The 20381-nt window shown below is 40.7% G+C and overlaps 1 protein-coding gene across 1 annotated transcript in view; it reads right to left on the reverse strand.

Annotated features, from left to right (window-relative positions):
- Positions 1–20381, reverse strand: part of ALX1 (ALX homeobox 1) — a 47132-nt gene that overhangs the window by 7681 nt on the left and 19070 nt on the right. Inside the window, exons 2-4 of the mRNA XM_064655534.1 lie at positions 13594–13863; positions 11009–11313; positions 7307–7435 (exon numbers count right to left, since the gene is read on the reverse strand). Of these exons, the coding sequence (XP_064511604.1) occupies positions 7307–7435; positions 11009–11313; positions 13594–13822 (663 nt within the window). The 5' untranslated portion in view covers positions 13823–13863. The remainder of the gene's footprint in view (positions 1–7306; positions 7436–11008; positions 11314–13593; positions 13864–20381) is intronic.

The raw sequence follows: 20381 nt of genomic DNA on the forward strand, positions 1-20381 counted from the left end.
ATTCTTATTTCTTTTAAGGTCTCTAGGTATTAATAAATTATAATTGTTATTATTATATTACATAATAAATGTTATGTATGTTAATTATGTTACTATAATTATGTTACTATAATTTCTCTAATAAGTAATTAGAAACTAGACATTTTCTCTGTTTTCATGGTGTTCCTGGACACTGCAAGGAAAACAAGAGCAGCACTAACTTAACAGTTAAGAATTTACGTAATTACATACAACTTGAATATCAGACTGATTTGCTAAATTTTTGTCAGTCCTCTTCTTGTATGAAACAACAATACTTTCACTGTCAGAAAACATCAAGCCTGTGGTAGCACAAGGAGGCACTTTAGGCAAATTAAATGCAATAGCTCTGAAACTGCTCAAAACTGCTAGTTCACAATTCATTCAGCTATTAGTTGTTCCTAGTACATCAGCACAATTAATCTGGTGTCACTTCCACTTTTTTTTTCTGAGATCCTCTTAAGAACATCCAAAATATGGGTAGAGATTTGTTTGTACTTCCCAAATTTATATATTCTCAGAAGAATTTAAACTGAAAAGAACCTCTGGGATTATTATTCAAAACCCTTGCTCACAGCTAACCTTGAATTTAGATAAGATTACCCAAGCCCTATCCAGCCATGTTTTGAGTAGCTCCAGCTACAGTTTTTCATTAATTTCTATGAGCAATTTGTTCCAAAGCTTTACCACGCTCATTGTACTTTTTTTATTTACATCTAGACAGAATATTTCTTGGTTTAATTTTGTAGGAGCTCTTGGACCTACTGAACACGTGAAGATCAGCTGTACTGTGTCGAGTCATAAGAGAGCTGCAGCACACTGTTCTCAGATATGTGCATAAAATGCTACTTGGTCCATGGTAGTGAGAGACTTTATAATACAGCTCTAAAATATGTGGTAGACCCATTCAGTCCATACATTTACATTTGGTGAACAAAATAAAAATCTGGTCATTTGATTCCATGCTTAAACAAGCTTGTTAATCTGAAAAATAGTGTAGGATTTGAAAAGTCATCAAGCTTTCATTCTTGTACAGAATGCTTTGTGAACTGCTGTAAATTCTCCCTACTGCAATCTCAGGGCCAGTTATCATAAGAATTAATTATATTTCACATTTATGATAAAGACAAAACTTCATAGTTTGAAAAATACTATTAAAAACAACTATCTCAGAAAAAAATGAATACACCCTATAATTAAGCCCAAGTAAAGCCACTCGCACATTTAAAGGAATACATGTTTCACAAGAAAACCCATAGAGCAAAAAGCTGAATGTTGACACTATGAGGAGGACCACATACAGTGGTGGTTTAGAACCAAGAAAAAATAAGAGGGCAGTGCACAAGCTACTTTGTGTGTGGAGCAGACACCACCCAAAAAGATTAGAAGTGTTGCTCTTGTTGGAAGATCAGCCACAGCAAGGCAAGCCAGCACACATGCAGCAAGCCATGTACCATCCAGGTGGTGGCTCAGCCTGAGCTTTATGCTGTGGCAGCTAGACAGCACGAGTGTATGATAAAACTTCTTTGAAGCTAGTTCAGATATGTCTACCACATCTACTCCTACCTCATCAGTGTACCCATAGCTATTACCTTGTTGAGCTATTGTGATTAACTGTCATTTATATGTCTGCTATAGTTAAAAGAAATTTTAAGTCCTATAACATGTGATGTCTAATATATTCCATATGAGCATTTAATTGGAGCATGTAACCGATCATTGCTAATGAGGATTACCCATAGGTACTAAGGCTAGGGCAAACTGTAGTGATGATCCAAGGATTTAGTGCTTAACACATGTGTACTGAAATCACTTCTACACTCTTTGAGTGCCAACAAATCATGCGATGCCATGCAGTTCAACATATAATTTGATTTATCAGTCTGGTGGATGGAATGCAAACTTCAGCCTCTTCAGAATGCTGAATTTCTGGATTTCAACATTCTCCCTTTTTTCTACATCTTCTATATCATCCCAGTTCCCATACTTTTGAATTACTTTTGTCTTCTTAGGACTCCCACCTGCACTAGACTTGGTTTTTCCAGCCAAAACAAAAATTTAAATTCTATCTAACTCTTGCCTGCATTTTCAAGGAAATAAAAAAACCCAAACATTTAACATGTGATACTGAGAGGGAAAGTAGAATGGTGTGGCAAAATGAATTCTTTTAAAAGAACTTAGAAGAAAAACCTCAACAAATGAACATGATTCAAAGAACAAGCAAGAAGGAGAAAAAATGCAAAGTAAGGAAAGAGCCTAGGTGGGGGAAAATGTTGCCCCTTACATCTGCTTTTCAGTTATACAATTTAATGTTTATTTACATACTGGTGCACTTAATTATAAAGATAACATCTTTATAAATTTAACTTAGACGGGGAAAACTGGAAATCTGTGTTATAATAGTGTAGGCTTTTGATCAAATTTCACTCTTCAGTGTGAATAAGGAGGGGGTAAAATGAAATTTTGTCTCAGCTTTTTTGGTGCCTTGCTACTTCTCATGCTTAAGCATCAAATCTGAGGAGATCAAGTACCCTTTGTAACAGTAGCCTTCCCACTAACAGGATGGCAAAAGTAGTGAAATAAAGACCAATAAGGTAAGAGAATTATAAGGCTAAAGAAGCTTTTTATTGTTCCTCTCCCAATACATCATATATAGATCCATATAACTACAGAGGACTGCAGCTGAACAAGACATCAGAACTAAAAATACATTTTTAGAGATCATCTTGTCTATTTTATACCTTATACTTTAGAAAGAAAAAAAAATAATTGTTCAGATTTTTGCCAACTATAAAAAAAAAATATCTCTAGCCTAAAAGTCCCTTCTGTTAAGTTTCCTAAATACAAATGTCTAATATTTATCTGACCACAGCTGCCCACTGTGAAGGGTGCATCCTTCTTGCAAATCCTGCTCATCAGCACTCTAACAATGTTTTGTATATCCTGAGACATCTTTAATAACACTAGACACTGTATCTAGGTGACTGAATTAACTATCGCTTGTTTACTAACATTTACTGAGGTGAGTTGAAGTAAGATTTCACTTCCCCATAAAGTGAATCTTCATTCCCCACTGATGGTAAAATGCTCCCTCTTAACTTTCATACTATCAGTAGAATATTGCTAATTAATAAGGCTCAGACTGTCTGGGATATTTGTTTTAATCAGTAAATTATTTTCTGAGTGCACTTAAGATGACAGACCACAATGTGCTGCATCTGCAAGAGAAGCTTGAAGTTCAAGTATTGAAACTAGTGAAACTGAAACCTTTTACTAAAATTAATGAAAAGCACTGTGTGTAACATTTTCCTAGAAAAATCTGGTTCTCAGCATGTTATTAAAGCCTTGAAAAAAACATGTGAATAACAGATGATTGTGCTACAATATTGCACTAACTACCCTCCTTTGTAATCCATTATAATTAATGGAAGATGTATGCATGCAGAATTTGAGCAGTTCAGAAGATATTGAAATTCTTGGCAGAGAGATGAACAAATATTTTACACAATAAGCAACAGCTAAAGAATATACTGTAAAAATAATGAAAGTTAGACTGAAAGAGCAATGCAAACAAATATGATCTCAAAAAATAAAACCAAATTATTATTATTTTGAAGATAAAGATGTGCAATTTAATAGCAAAATTAGACTGGATTATAGAAACGGGTTTTGGACCAAACCACCTCCAGACGTCCCTTCCAACTTCAACCTTCCTCTGTTTCAGAGCCAAACTTCTATCTGAAATAAGTTGAAAGAATCATTTTCCCACAGGACAAACTTTTCAGGTTTATATAGTCACACAATGCATAGCAGCATCATGTTCTTAATTTGTATTTGATGAAGATAATTGGTGAAAAGACTAAGCAGAAGTCTCCATGACACCCTCTGTTGACTGCAAGAGACTGATGCTTCTGCTGGAATGCAAGCGGGATGTGTTTTGTCAACATATCCACGGTGCGATTCAGAGAAGAAAATCTTCAGGCTGCAAATCTTTATAATGCACACCAGAAATTCACATTTGTTCCCATTCCTTCTGCCACACAGCTGTAAACATCTTATCATGGTTTCATCCTTTTTCAATATTCATCCTATACTTTTTTCCAGCCACAGGGAATCTGTTTTTCCCTGTTTTAATAAAGGCTTCATAAATAAGCTCTAGTGATCTGTGTTTCACAGTCCTGAATTAAAACTATTTATTCAAAAGTATGGTAAAGCTTGTCTAATATTTGTTTATTTCATTGTCGCAATAGGAGTGCTTGTACATGGCTGGTGGGGGGAATAACAGTAAAGAAAAAAAAGATATTTGATTTTTTTTCTTGCATTAACTACAATGAAATAATGGAATTGTCTGGGAAATCAATCTACGACACTAAAATCAAACATGCAGATAATTTTAAATACCTCTTTCTGCCTCTGGGACAGATGGATGAATTTATAGCAAGTCATGTACTGTACATTTATTTTCCATAAGTAAGTCATTCAAAAATGGACATCTAGTTCAAAACACTTGAATTTAGTGCTGCTAGTGGTCATCGTGTTTTTAAAACAGGTTTTTATTTTCTCAAGCATTCTCACTGGAAATACCATGTATATTACACAGACGCAGTTTTTCTGAAGGTAAGGATTTAAGAATGTGACAACTATAAAGAATTACCACCAGGTTAGCAAGAACATGAACTTTTATTGAATGCTCTGTGATAATTACCTGGATACTTATTCATATTCCAGTATACAGCAAAGCATCCACCTTCTTCGCTGAAGAGTAAGGTATTATGTTTTTATCATGTAGCCAAACTATACATGCAAGCACTCAGCTGAGATAGCCAATGTAAAGAGGACTCAGACCTTCATTTAGCTCCTTGAAGCTCCTTTAGCTTCTTGAAGTACACTACAGTACAATACAAATTTCTTAAGCAGGTGACTAGACTCAGGTACATGTTTGTGCCTCTGTTTACCTGCAGTGTGTTAGTCTGTGTTTGTAGGTGAGCACAACATATTTGTGTTTATGAATGAGTATACATTTTATATGTGTATACATTTTAGAGATGCTTGATTTAAGATTATGGGACCAACATTTGCATTTCAATTCCTATTTTTAAGAATTTATAAATTAATAATAGAAAGCTTTCCAGGCTGAAACTCTGGTATGTCATCAGTCTAGGAGATATTTTTTTAACAAAACTCTAAATAGAAATGCAGTGAACTCACTTATCTTTTTAACAACCTGAAAGTACAGAATAGATATTTTATTGGTTTTAGAATTTTATGGCTTACACACATATTATCAAAAAATTTTTGGGATTTTTGAAAAACATTACTTTTAAAACAATAATTTTAAGTTCTTACCAATGACATGCATTATTCCATTATGTTTTGCTAATGAAACTTCTGTCAATTGGGAAAATTTGTAGATGACATCCTACTAAAATTACAAGATGAGCTTGCAGACACAAAATTTAGTCTAGAAATCCCAAAGCTTATGTATGATTCCTTGTATGATTTGTTGTGATGTTACAGATAAGTCAGAAAGGCCTTCAAAAGAGAGCTAAACACCTTGAGTGAGATCTGTGAGTGACCGTGCATCTCTCTCTTTGTAGATCTACCTAGGCGTACCTAAGATCTTTTTGCACACCTTTACCTGGGTAAGTCTCAAATAAGTATTGTGTCCACCTAATTAAACACAGAATGTGTAGTGCAGTGGTTGCTGATGTAATTTGGGTTAATGCACTATTGCACTATAAAATAAAAACAGGCTGAACTGGTTACGTCCGTTTTCTGAGCTGATGGAGCACAAAGCAGCTCTGGCTCAGGCACCAAACTTAGTAATGTGCATCCTCTTCAGAGGTAAAGCACATTAAGCTGGGTAGATGACACAGCTGGTTCAAAGCTCTGGTTCAAAGCTAATTACATTCATAGAATCATAGAATCATTAAGGTTGGAAAAGACCTCCAAGATCACCAGGTTCAACATTTGACCAAACACTACCATGCCAACTAAACCATAGCACTAAGTGCCACATCCAGTCGTTTCTTCAACATTTCCAGGGATGGTGACTTCACCACTGTAATGTTTAAGCACCCTTTCAGGGAAAAAAATCTTCCTGATGTACGACCTGAACCTCCCCTGGCACAGCTAGAGGCTATGTCCCCTTCTTCTGTCACTTCTTGCCTGGGGGAAGAGGCCGACCCCCACCTGGCTACAGCCTCCTTCCAGACTCACTTGTAGAGAGTGATAAGGTTACCCCTGAGCCTCCTTTTCTCCGGGCCAAAAAACCCCAGCTCACTCAGCTGCTCCTCATATGACACCCTCCAGACCCTTCACCAGCTCTGTTGCTCTTCTCTGGGCAAGCTCCAGCACCTCAATGTCTTTCTTGTAGTGTAGGGCCCAGAAGTGGACACAGTTCTCAAGGTGTGACCTCACCAGTGCTGAGTAGAGGGGGCAATCACTTCCCTAGTCCTGGTGGCTACACTATTTTTGATACAAGTCAGTATGCTATTGGCCACCTTGGCCACCTGGGCACACTGCTGGCTCATGTTCAGCTGGCTGTCAACCGGCACCCCCATGTCCTTTTCCACTGGGCCACTTTCCAGCCACTCTTCCCCCAGCCTGGGGGAATGCAGAGCATGACCAAAGCAAACCCACATAGAATATAAGCATATTCCTAAGGCTGGAAAAGATTCTGCTACTTAATGAAGTAGGAGAGCAACAAAAAACCAGCAGTGGAAGGGACCCATGGAAGATATTTTGCTTTGCATAGTGCTTTTTTTTTTATTAATTATGTGGTAAAAGCAGTGGGAAGCTTTTACATGAAAAACAATGGCTTCAGAATAAAAGTATTCAATGTGCTAAAACAAGCAAGCAGAAAAACAATAGCAGAAAGCAAGGCAAGACAGTAAACCATAGGACTGGAGACCAGACACAGAAGATTATAGTCTTATTACACAGTATACCTTACTATATGCTAACAGGGAACTGAAAAAGAATAAAACAAATTAAACAAACTACATCTGTCTAAAAGAGCAGTCTTGTCTCTATGCCTCCCTCTCCCAGCCATATATATTCAATTCTGATTGTACATGTCTATAATATGCTTTCATGCTAGTAGAAGACTTGTTCTATTTAATGGTCTGTCAAGGTCCATAAAGAAATGGTGCATGTTTACTATATCAAAAAGAAGTTGTCTAGAGATCGCATAGTTTATGCCTCATCTTAGCAGAGCATACAAGACCAGAGTTATTAAGACAGTCGCCAAATGTAGAACCAAAGTACTACTTGGTATTTGCCATACCTGAGGGTAGCTGTCAGTCCTTGGAAGAACAGATATATCATATGTGGCAGCAAAATGGCTCTTAGCTTGCTGGATCTGACCATAGCGTTCTCTTTTCCTCCATTTTGCTCTTCGATTCTGGAACCAAACCTATAGTATAAAAGGAAGCAGTCCTAATGTTAACTCAATTACATACTGTGCAAAGAATTTTAGGAAAAAGCCAAGAGATTTTGGACAGTAGCTTTGAAAATTTCTTTTTATCTAAGAAAGAGCAATTTTCCACCTGAGAATTAATTTCTTGTGGTTTCAATCTTGTCAGTGTCAAACCTGCTCAGGTTATTCCTGTCTATTTTAAAAGTACATATTATTTTCTTTCTATTATCGGAAAAAAACCCAAAACCAAAAAACCCAAAACAAAATCAAAAGCAACAACCCACTTGAGAAAGATCAGTCCACAGCAAGTCAAATTGTAACGAAGCTTTCTCTTAATTTCTTATGCCCACTAACTTGCTATGACTACCCATAATCTGCCTCTTAGAGGTGTACATAGTCTTTATTAAGTGCGGTAATGAAAAGGTAGAAAAAACTGGCACCAGGACAGTAAAAGCTGGCACTACAGGAAAGGTTTCTATAGGGAAGGCTTAAAATGCAGGATGAAAATAAAAATTCACCATGACACAGACAGTTTTAAAAACATTGTGACTTTTTTTCCACAGTGTTGTTAGGTGATATCTCTTTCTGATAATGGAAAACTAAAGAATTGTATTTTACATTTAGACTATGAAATAATTTGGACTATGAAATGATTTAGAACTGAATGCTTTCTTGTCAACTAAAAGCTAATTTCTTTATGCTTGAATTTCTTTATAGCCTTTGTACTGTTCTCTAATATTTTGAGTGTCGGGTGTTATATCAAAACCTATTATTTACACATTTCTTTCTTTTACTGATATCTGTCATTGTCCCATGGTTTTCAAAATTTATTTTTTATTTCAGACAGTTTAGTTTGGACTGGTTAAGACTTATGCTGATAAAATAAAGGAAGTGCTAAGAAAAATAACACTGTATAAAAGTAATATCCAAAAAGTCTTTATTGTTCTGGTATAAGCATACTCATTACAGCTTTTTTTAAGAAGTCACTCTACTAACAGAACCATTATTTTTTTAAAAGGAAACAATGTGATTGGTTAGTCTTCCTGTTAAATTGATCATGAATCAATTTTGATATATACCTACTTAAACAGAGGCTTTTTGTATAGACAATTCCTGTATTTTGAGGGATATTTTCTGATCCCAGATTCTGGGATAGTTAAAATAACACTGTTACATAATTGCATTCTTGCATTGATCTTTGGAGAACTCAACTGTCCTTTGATGCTGCTTAAGCAATCAGGGCATAGTTTTGCTCATTTTAATTTACAAGGACATGTTGCAGATTTGTATGTACAATCTTTCAAAATGTACTCAGCAATCAAAGCAAGTCTCATGCATGTAACTCCTGAGTATATATTGTTAGGGACTTTGTTGGTCAATTTGTGTTATTTATGATGCCTGAAGTTCAACAAAAAGAAAAGAAAAGGCAAAAAAAAAATTCTCCTGTGTCTACAGGAATGGTCAGGGACAAGATAAGAGAATTTAGTCATGAGTCTCTTTCATTGAAAAAAGACCTTGACAATCTCTTTAAAATGGGTACCAATTACTGCACTGATATGCAGCAGGAAAGAGAACAACTTAGATAAATTAGACTCAGGTTGGCTCTCTCCACATGTGTGCAGGACAAATATTAAATTGGATGTTGATGAAATGGCAGTGAAGGGAACTGTGGGTAAGGTCTCCAGCTGATCACTGTGCTAAAGTAAATCAAACAATTTGCTTGAATTTATAGTAACTAAAGGAGAAAAAAAGCACACATTTTTTTCCTTTGACAATCCCCCAAAATGTTTCTGTTTACACCACTTTACTAGAAACTGACTCTTGGCAGAGATAAAGTAACCATTTGCCTCCACAAAGCAATGTAGAAATCTGCTGCTTGTTATCCTTGAATTGCCAGATGCTTGCCTCTAGTGACGTAAGGCCTTTTAAATTGCTTAATCTTGTGATGGAATACTCCTGTTACTCTGGATAGAAATGCTCACCATATCCTTTCATATTTAGCATATGAGAAATGCAAAGATCACTTATCTTTTAAGAAAGGGAAGAGCATGTTTAAATAAGAGAGAAATAGAAATGTGTGAAAGTCTAGTACAGACATATATATTTTTCATTTACTCTTTATTTTAATTAATCTTGGCATATGAAGCCTCTAAAACTTTGGGGAAAAAAGTGATAAAAAGTCAGTTGACACTGTAATCCAATTCTCCTCTCCCTGTTCTGACTATTAATTTGTTCTTGAAGTAGTTCTCTTAATTCCAGAATTATGCATTTGTTAGAACAGTGTTTTAACATTATGCAAGCTTTTTTTTTAAGTCAAATTCAGAAGGAGAGGGATTGCACAGAGCCTGAAGAGTTAAAAGCCACTGAAATAAATTCTGTCAGCATTGCTGATATTACATCAATGTAACTGAACACATAGTTTTGGACTCTATTTTCTGATGACAACAGTGAATATGATGTCTGGTTGAACAGACATGAAAGGAACACTTCTTTATAAAATTAATTAGCTGACTTTGTTTCTGAAAGTGATTCTGATTTAATTTCAGTTTGTATGCATGTGCACTGGTATCTGTTTCTTTATATGCATGTGTGAGTATGTGTTTAATTACAAGTTGTGAAGTTGTTATCATATTCAAGTCACTAAATTAAAAAAATTAATCCCAGTCTGTAAGAATCAACAGGAGTGCTATTCTCTACATTGAAATGATGATTGTTACCAGAACAGGGAAGATATCTAAAATTAGGATAAACTTGCAAATTGTGGCTCACACCGTTTCCTTATGGAAGATCTCTATAAAGGGGAAGGGCTGCATTTCCTGGATACTTAGCTTCTTTTCTCACCATTACACATCCAAAGCTATAAATATTGTTGAGATTACTGTGCGAGCACATACTGAGTGAATCACATTTGTACACAGTGAAGATACTCAAATAATGCACTAAGTGATCAAGAGTATGTTTCATCCCAAAAACTAGAATAATGTTGTTCATCAGTTATACAAGTTTAAAAACGAGCAAATATTCCTCCTAATTTTGTGATTTCTAACATAATTCCATACAACAAAGATGAAAGGATTGCTTCACACATATACATAAACATATACACATTTATGTATGTGCATTTTCACTACATAGTCATGGGATAGAAAAAAGGAATTTGACTACTTTTTAGACTGTACTTTTCATGCCGTAACACACACAGAATCCTCTGTGTCTGAGTTCTGCATCGTCATCAATCTGAACTATATGCAACACGTCTCTTTAATGGGATCTTTATGTATAACAATTTACATATTCACTGCCTGGTATTCTACAAGAGATCAAGACAGCTTAACTATTGATGATGTTTTCTCATCCTTTAAACAAGTTTCTAGAAGAGCAACACAAGCTATTTAAAAAAATAACAAGTTATTTTAGTACTGCAGCATAACAGCTCTTATCCATAAAGAAATAAAGCAAAATGAGCAGCTTACTTTAGCTTTACAGGCTTTCGTACAATCCCCAAGAGTGTCATTTACCAGTTCCTACAATACGCAATTTGTCATGGAAATGCTGAAGTTTGTTTCCTACCTGGACTCTGGCCTCAGTGAGCTCTGTTCTCAGAGCTAGCTGTTCTCTTACATAGACATCGGGGTAGTGAGTTTTCTGGAATACTTTCTCCAGTTCCTCCAGCTGCAAACTGGTGAAAGTTGTTCTGTGTCTTCTCTTCTTACTACTGGAGACATTGCTGTCACACTTATCACCAAGTTCATCCAGGTCCCCCTTCTCCTGCATCCCTTTCACTGGAGACATCCTAAGATTGTTGCAATTGTCCATGGGCCTGCTCAGCTCTGTGTGAAGAGGCTGTCCTTCCACTTTAGTAATCCCGTAGTTCACTGTACACAAGGTGGGTTAACAACTGGTTAATAACTGGCTAAATAATTGATTAAGAGGGCAGGGGGACCGGGGAGTGGGAGGGAGGAGAGAGGCCAGGGGTGCACAGGATGGGGGGGTTTAGATTCAGGAGTTCATATAAAACAGTTTCACAAGGAACATGATTCTAGGAGGCTGTGTTATTCCTACACGAGATCATGGAGGAGGAATTTGTAATATTAACCACAGACAGAATAAAATGCTAAAACACATTGAATTTTAACTGAGAATTTTATCTGAAAATATCATCTAAAAACCTTCAGAGTAAGGGGACTACACAAGAGTACTTGGAGTACTCTCCCATTACTGCCACTAAAGTAGTTAATAATCCATGAAATTGATGTCAACTAAAGTTGCACAGATAAAGAATCTTAGCCCAAAACGTATTTTCCTAGAAGTGGCACAGACTATTGACAGATGTGGCTTTAAACTTGGAAGCAAATGGAAAAACTTCTATTTTTATGAAAATACAAAATAACAGTGAAATAAACTAAATACCTGTAAACTGACAAATCAAGAAGCAAATGAAAATGAAAATTAACTTCACTTTACAAGCTTAATAAATTCCATATACATTCTCTTGGATTCGTAAAGTGGAATTGTTTCCAATTAGGTTTGTTATGGTTACTAAATACAGAGCATTTCTGCAAAATGTTAACTTATTAAAAGAGATTGCTTCGTATACTTTGTATAAGGATTGAAGGAACTATTTGTCTTTAGGTAAAACCTGAGTGGTAGAGATAAGAAATATTCTGCAATAGGTTCTTAATAGGAAATGAAAATATTTCCTATTTTTTAATATTTTTACTTACATCACTGGAAATGTCATAAGTTATAGGATCCAAAAAACCTTTCTTTTTTTTTTCTCAGAAAAAGGTCAAAAAAAAAGGTTTAAAACTCTATAGAAATTAAAATCTACAAAGATGGCATGTAACACACTAGAAGAAGCTTGCTTTGGGATTTTCCCACATTCTCAAAAATGTTTTTTTTTTCAATCCGAGCTGATAGGAGCAAAACAGAATTTTTACATATTTACCATCAACATATCATCATCATCATCAGATAGGAAATGCACCAAAGCCCTCGAGGCACCCATTAAATGAAGTAATTAAGAAAAACTTCAACGTATAAATCAATTTTCTGTAGTTGTTTTTGTTTTTTTTTTTTTTAAGTGGCACTTGCAGAAATCTGTCATTATTCCTTGTGAATTTTTTCGTACAAAAAAAAAGCATGTTTTCAAAAAAGTAGATACTTCAGTGACTAAATGAAGTCAAAAAAGTAAGATATTGTCGGTCACCTTATTGCAGCTCATATTAACCACGTTTTCCAATTCTGATAGGAAATTATTTTTTTTTTCTATATGCGATTTCCATCATGTTGGAATAATGAGGAAAAAATTTAAATGTATCAAAAATAAAACCTTCCACATTCGCCTTGCCTATCGGCCAGAAAAATATAACAATTGATGGAATGTTTAACATTATTGTTTGGATTACCTACATCATTTTTCGGAAGAATCACCTTTACGCATTATTTGATAACACGGCAGAGAGAATCTCGCTACCCTGGTAGGACGATATTTGAAAGAAGCAAACATGACCAAGTAACCTTCCGTCCCCTTCCTGGTACGGCACTGGGGAGCCGGCCGTGTCTGGTGTCCCTCCGACACCGACACCCGGGGATGCTTTTCCCGGGAGTTTGCTGGGTGAAAATGTCGCTGCCCGCAGCGGGGGAGGGGGTGCCCGGGGTGCGCCCCGGGGGGCGACCGGAGGCCGGCTAGGGGCCGGCCGGGTGGTGCCGGAGGGCGGCCGGGGGACGACCATGCCCTTCGGCAGCCGCCGGGACCCGCCGGCTCGTTGGTGCCCCGGGTGCGTGGGCTCGGGGCCGGGTGGGCTGTGCCGGAGTGCCCGGCGCTGTGTTCCTCGGCAAGCCGCGCGTTCTGGCAGAGGCCAGGATGGAAGGCAGTAGCCAGAGGGTTGCACTGAAAGGAAAAGAGCTCTTTAAAGTAGACAGTTGCCTTCTCCCTCTGTTTTTTTTTTTTTTTTTTATAATAATAATAACTATTATTATAATTTTATTTATTATTATTGGTTTTGTTATTGTTCTTTTACTACGACCTAACAGCCCCTCACATGCCTGCACCCAAAGGCTGCACAGCTACCTTTGGTCTCCCTGTGCAGGAGAACCCCTGCCCTCCCCTGTACATCTCCAGGAGGGAGAATAACTTTGGGACGACGACTCACCGTTGTCCTGGCAGGGTGATGTCCTCTCCAGCCTCACATGATGCTCAGCCCTTTGCAGAGGATTGAAGGCCTGTACGCATTTGCTGCCTGACGTTTTGCTATAAAAGGATTCATTGTCCAAAGTTTCCATAACGTGCTCCAAAGTGCCTCCTGCTCCCATGTAGAAGTCACTGTTCTTGCTCGGCTGGCTCTTCAGGGCAAACTTCTCGCTCAGAAAATCCATAATCATCTAAGGCTGCTTGAAAGCCTCTTCCCTAGACAGAGGCTGGACTGTGAACAAGGGAGGGAGAGTGAGTGGATGGGAGGAAAAGAAGGAGGGAGGGAAAGGCGTTCAGAGCTCAGGGAGCTACTTTGCCTCCGACCCTTTGATTTGTCTTGTCTTGAAAGGGGGGACCCGAAGTTGCTCTTATATCTTGAAGCTCAGCAGGACTTCTTATGCAACCTCCCATTTCTAATGAATATGAAAATAGGCAAGAAGTCTAACTCCACCCCAGGTCCCTCAAGACCTAATCCCAACACAGGAGGGAGTTCCAGGCCCATTTTCGATAGACAGATCTGTTTCAGACAGACACACACACACACAAACGTTAGGGGAGGGTGAGGGGAGAGAGGGAGGGAGGGAGGGAGGAAGGGAGGACAGAAAAAAAAGAACATTTCCCCTCCGCAACCTCTTCACATTTCTCCAGGGATCTTTGAACGACAGTAATCCCTCGCTTCTCTCCCTCTTCCCCCAGCTTCCCGAGAGGTTTAGAGCAAGATGATTTCAGGGGCACATACCCTCAAGTAAAGGGTCTTCTTTAATCTATTTGACTGATACGTCAGTAGCTGCAGCCCTGTTCTCGGAAGCTGTAAAATTAAGAGCTGGTGTTTCTTCTTTATTAAACAGCTTAGAAATTTGTCCTAGGGTTAAAGAGAGAAATAAAAATTATAGGCGGTTGTTTGTGTAGAGGGAATGGAAAACAGAGAAACTTAAAACTAGAAATCTCTCACATCAGAAACCAGCCTAAAAGAGAGTTTGTCTGTTATGAAACAGACCTCATCCAGTCTGCCTCTCTGTCTGTGTTTGGGGTGTGTGTGCATGTGTGCAAAGCGGTTAAAATGGACCTTTATTTTAAATCTGAAATATCACTACTGAGTTGAAAAAAAAAATCAGTTTCTAAATGAAAGTATTAAAAAAAAAAAGGCTTAGGTAATAAAATGAAAAAGAAATGAGCCATATATGGATGCATTCCTGTGGATATTGGAAAAGGAAGTAGTTTTCACACAAAGTGTGAACTTTGAAGTGTTGAATTCCATGGCCCTTTCGCATATTGACAAGATTTAAAACACAGTCGAGAGATAGGAGACTATTTCGAAAAGGGTCCGAATTAAGGAGTAGAGCTGCTCCCTGCTTCCTCGTGAAAGGAGTACTCGGTGAAGTAAAGTAAACCCGAGACTTCAATCACTTCATATGAGTATTTCAGCATCGTGGGCCCGCGCTTGCTTGTTCTACTGAGGCTGTTTTAAAACCCAGTTCAGTGGGCCCTTCCCCCATTGGAGCGGGAAGGGGGAAAAGCAGAGAGGCTTTAATGAAAGGCTGAAGTTTCGGTGCAGTAATGGCCATGGGGGCTGTGGAACGGCTTAGAGACCTTTCCTGTGAACCTAGCCAAAGGTGAAGGGAAGATCAATTCAGGTCCAACGTATTTCTCGGCGAGCGGCTTCCCTTCCTTCATCAGCCGACCTCTAATTTAATGTTTTCCCGGAGAAAGGGGTAGCTAAGTGAGGGATGCTTGTTTCATCCACAGTCGAGTAGCTGCGGGCATCACCCGCCACACGCACAACTTGCCTTTCCCTGTCATTTCTCAGAACCAGGCTGCCACCCCCGCAACTCCGTCCTGTTTCACAGCGTTACCTGCCGCCACCACGGAGCTGGCGCTGCGGGCGGCGCGGATCCCCGTCAGGACAGAACGCAATGGTGGTGCTCGGGGACTTGGGGTGGGCCGGTGTGTTTTGTGGGGTGGGGTGTCGCTTTGCTCTCCTGTGGAGAGGGAGAGATGGAAGCGGTTCCCGTAAGCCTCCGGGAGACGGAAAGGTGAAGGGACGAGGGAGGCGAGCGGTGCCCGCGGTGCGCGGCCAGGTGCGGCGGGGGGCCAGTTCGCTGCCTGCCCGGGAGAGGGGCTGGACACGGCCCCGGGAGCCGCTCCAGGGACAGTTCCCGTCCCCGGATTTCTTTTGAAAACGACGCGTTTCCTCCGTGAACCTCTTGGAGAAACGCCTGCTCCGTACCCGGAGAAATAGATCCTCTCCCTGCCCCCGCATCTCCTTGTGTTGGCACTTCGGCAGCGTGTTTATAACTGTGCCTTAAAAGCACTAAATGCCTTGGGGGAGGAAAAAAAAAAAAGACGGGGGGGGGGGGGGAAGGAGCTCTCGATGTCTTTTAAATGAAAGACACATGCAACGTTGTTGCAGCTTGCAATCCACTTTTATCCCAATAAATATCCCTCTTTAAAGACAGCTATTAAACTCCAGGATAGCCGAGGACAAGGAGAATCTCTTGTGACCGTAAAAAACCCAGGGGCTCCCAGCAGCAGCAGGACTGTTTCTAGCGAGGCCAGAGGGAGCGCGGGTGCCCGTCACGGGGACACTCGTGTTCCGCTGGCTGCGAGGAGCGGCCTCGGTGGCGGCGGCGCTCAGTCCCCCCGGGCTGGCCCGCAGCCTCAGCCCCAGAGTTCCCCCCCTTCCCAGGACGATCTGCCCACCCCAACGGCGCTGACTCGCAGGGGGCGGGAGGCGCCGGCTTCGTCTGGGGACCGGTCTGGGGACTGAGGCTGCCGCGTCCTCTGTGCTCTTCACCCCCTCCCCGCTCCGCTGAGAAAACGCGATCCTCCCGCACCATCTTCACCCCACAGGAGACTCCGCTCGCTTGTCCTCCCGTCTTTGTAAAGCACTCCCCGCCAAGATTAGCGCCGACATTTATATAAATGCACTTACAATATCAGAGTATTAGAGTGCGACAAAACTTATAACCGGATCTTAAAATCCATCCCTCCTTCACGTGAAATAAATAAATAAATGAAAATCAGAGTGGTTCCACATCACAGTTAGTTCCAGGGACCAAATTCTGCTCTCATTCTCCTCTTTGCAACCCAGCAGACTTCAAAGGGAAGGAGAGATGTAACCTAGGGGAGAATTGGCGCCACGTATGGCAATCGTTCTCCTTAAAAGCTTGAAAACAGAAAGCTGACTTCAGCGGGCTAAAATTTTTTGAGATGGGTTGGACACATCCTGGGGGAGAAGGCGGCAAAGGAAAAAAAATTTGTGCTGAGGTGAGACAGCTTTGAAAAGCATCTTTCTTCAGGGACCGACTCCCTCCGCCAGGCAGCCCGGTTATTAAGAGCTGCATGCAGATGTGCCGCTGTGTTTCCAGAGATGGAGTATCTCCTAAACCTTCTGTGAAGGGGTGTTATGTGTGATGGAGAGACATTTCGTGGCCAGAGGTGGTGTGAAGGAGCTTGCCCCTGCAGTGCATAGGGGCTTCTCCGAGGAAGCCTGTCCACTGGGACGAGCCGGCCGCGCATATCCCGGAAGGCTCCCCGGCACCACTGGGCTCTCCTGCGGGGACGGCGGGCTGCCTTCCCCCCGCTGCCCTCGCATTCCTTCTCTTCCTGAGATCCGAATTTACAGACCAAGTGTGGGAATGAGGATCCCGCATAAATTACAAGCGTCTCACTGCCGAAAAATCCAGGAATTTAGGAGAAGTGTGCGAGTGCGGTGCGGGACCCGCACCGTCAGCTTCTGGGTCCTCAGCCGCTGCTGCTCTGCTACTCGGCGTGGCAGCTTCCAGCCCAAACTGGGCTACTGCCTGTTCTAGGGATCTCCTCACACTTGCGTTTGTTTAAATAAAGTGAGAACGGCATCGATACCTTCCAAATGCCCAGGAATCCGAATCCCCTCCCGTGTCTCCTCCCCATTTCTAATACCGGTTTTTAACTATGGATCTCAGTACAGAAAGAAGATTGCTTCTTTTAAATCTGTTTTACACTAACGCTTCTCTTCCCTCCAGAAAAGTTACAACACGAAATGTATTTAAGGATTGAATGAGAAGAAATTTGTGCTACCTTGGACTGGTCTCAACGAATTTTGGGGGTACTATTCACCTTCTTCCACATACGTAAGCTCCAGTTATCCGGGAAAATGGAAAGTGAAGCTATGAAGATGAGAGCTGGGTGTTCCCTCTGGGGAGGGCGGGGGGGGCGGGGGGGGATGGCCCTGCAGTGAGGGGCGCTGAGGGGAAGAAAGGAAGCGATGCGCTCTCTTGAATAGGATCAAGCACCCCAACAGTTGCCGGGGAAAAGGAAGGTTCCTGAAACACAAAGAGAACTGTCTATCTCGAAAAACAGGTGCTCAAATGGTTCGGTATTTTCACAAGCCCTCTGTTTTCCTTGCTGAGGCTTTACCTAGCAGCTCATTTCACGTTCAGTTCCAGGGATTTTATTGCATGAGTTGGATGCAGGCTCCACAGAGACTGCCTGAGAAACCAGCACTTTGGTCTCCACCACGCGGTCCTAGGAACCGACCTGATCTGCGGAGGCGAAAAAAGTTGTAAAAAGACACTCCACGACTCGCTCTACATCTCCCTCCCAGTGGAATGTGACAAACTGCAAATTATAGATTCAACATCTAGCTTGGCTGAGTTATAATTTTCCAGACATCCTGTTTGTGAGAAGGATAATGCGAAATATTGTTGCTGCCAGTAAAAAGAAGTGCATTCCCTCTCAATCAACACTGAAAGAAGTTGAGTTTTGGGGACGGTTGGATTTCCTTTTTATTATTTTTTTTCACTATTATTTATTTTAAAGTATGTGAAGCATCACTATTTTAATCACTGAAAATAAAGATTGTGTTCCGGATTTCTGCAGCTAGGCTGCAAAAAGGTCTTCTTTTAACGAACTTTCTTCCTAACAGGCAGGTTTTGTTCACCTGAGCAAATCGGTTCTGGTGTATGTGGGTAGCTTTAAGATTTTCCGTTTGTAGAGGAAGTGTTTAATTGACACTATTTGGAATGACTTTACCAAATACCTGGGATATGTAGTTTCAGAGATCAGTGAAAGTGTAAGAGCAAGTCGACTACTTTTCTACTCGGTAATTTAAATTCTGCGTGGGCAGCGGAAGAATCTGTCGAGCTCCGTTCACCTCGCACAGGGAAAGCGATGTGTCGCGTCTCATTAGGCGGGCCTGAGCCTGCAGCCTTTCTCACTTTTCCAGCCAGGTTCGAGGTTCAGAAATTCCCAAGTTTAGTCCACAAACCATCCCAAACGTAATGACAGCAATCATTTCACGGTTCTGTAGTTTGGCGCTTTGACAGTACCTCAGCTGTTTGGGGGGTTTCCTGTGTGACATCTGCACGATTCCGACATGGAATCCTCAAAGGCATATTCAGAGGGGAGACAAGAAATTGATGAATAGGAAAGTTACCCCGTTAGGAAAGCACGATTGTTGTCGGAGCTAGACGAACCTCGACAATTTTCTTATTCTGACATGGAGTCACTCTTCTTAAACCATCTAATATTTTTTTTCAACAAGAAATGGAACGAGATAATTTTTAATGTGCAGATTTAATCTTAGCCCCATAGGAAATCTCAGCAGAGATGCTCTATAAAAGCATTAATCTCTTATCTTGATCTAGTTTAAATTATAATGAATCCTACTTACATATGTGCTATAAAAACAAATCATACAAGAATTTAATCTATACTTCGTTGGACTGCTATTGTAGCCCTTTATCAAGTTTAGAAAGGATTTGAAAGTTGGGCAGTGAGACTCAAAGCCCTGTGCAGTTTGGCACCATCAAGAAGAAGAGATCTGCTCCTAAAGATACTTCCTGGATCCGATATATATATTCAATTTCCCTCCACCCCAACCTGCAATTCGAATAAGAGTAGGATCTGACTTTTCACGTGGGATATTAGGGAAGACAAGCACAGACTACTTGCTCTGACTGCAGCCCTGGAGGAGGTGGCTGTCTCCCGCCCTCGCCAGAGGACAAACCTGCTGGCGGCGCCGGCCGAGTCGGGCTCCAGCAGCTCGGAAGGCAAATCCTCCCCACTCCCACTCCGCCGAGATTGCCTACAAATTCTAGAGATATTCGCAAGGCAAAGACAAACACTGTTCTTCATATGATAGAAATAGACGCCTTAGAAGAAAAATCTAGAAGTGAAAAAGCTCACTAGTGGGTTTTGCAGAATGTTACGGGTGAATGGTCTTCTCCCCTCAGCCCCACCCCCGGAATATATTTCCAAGGAGGGGACGCTCCCCGAAAGGAGTTGTGAGTTTTAAGTGAACAATTCTGACTAAATTACCCCTTCTCGCTCTCCCTCCGCGAACCAGCTAAGCTCTGGACTGTCGGGCACTGAGCATTAGCGCATCTCTGCGAGAGAGCAAACCAAAAGCAAGGCCTTCCCTGATGGCAGTGTAATTAGTAATGGGACAATACCGAAAATATAAGGGCTACACTACCGTAGCGACCCGAGGCTCTGAATGTATCGAGGGGCCCGAAGAGTGTGTGGGGGGCTGCCTTGTCATCTCAGATTAATTGATTTCTTCTAAGGTATGAAATATGGGTCGATATTCTAGCTTCTAAGCACGAAGCTAAAGGAAGGTGTGAGACAGAAGGGACAGGGGTAAGAAATAGATCCCTGTTCAAGTGGGAGGCACTAACAAACGGATGCATTGAGCTGCTTTGACAGGGACTGCCGGTTTTCAAGTCTACCTCGTTTAAAAGAATCCTTGCTTTTATGCATTTTTTTTTT

This window comes from Pseudopipra pipra, chromosome 5 (assembly GCF_036250125.1).
Source record: "Pseudopipra pipra isolate bDixPip1 chromosome 5, bDixPip1.hap1, whole genome shotgun sequence".
Classification (NCBI taxonomy): domain Eukaryota; kingdom Metazoa; phylum Chordata; class Aves; order Passeriformes; family Pipridae; genus Pseudopipra; species Pseudopipra pipra.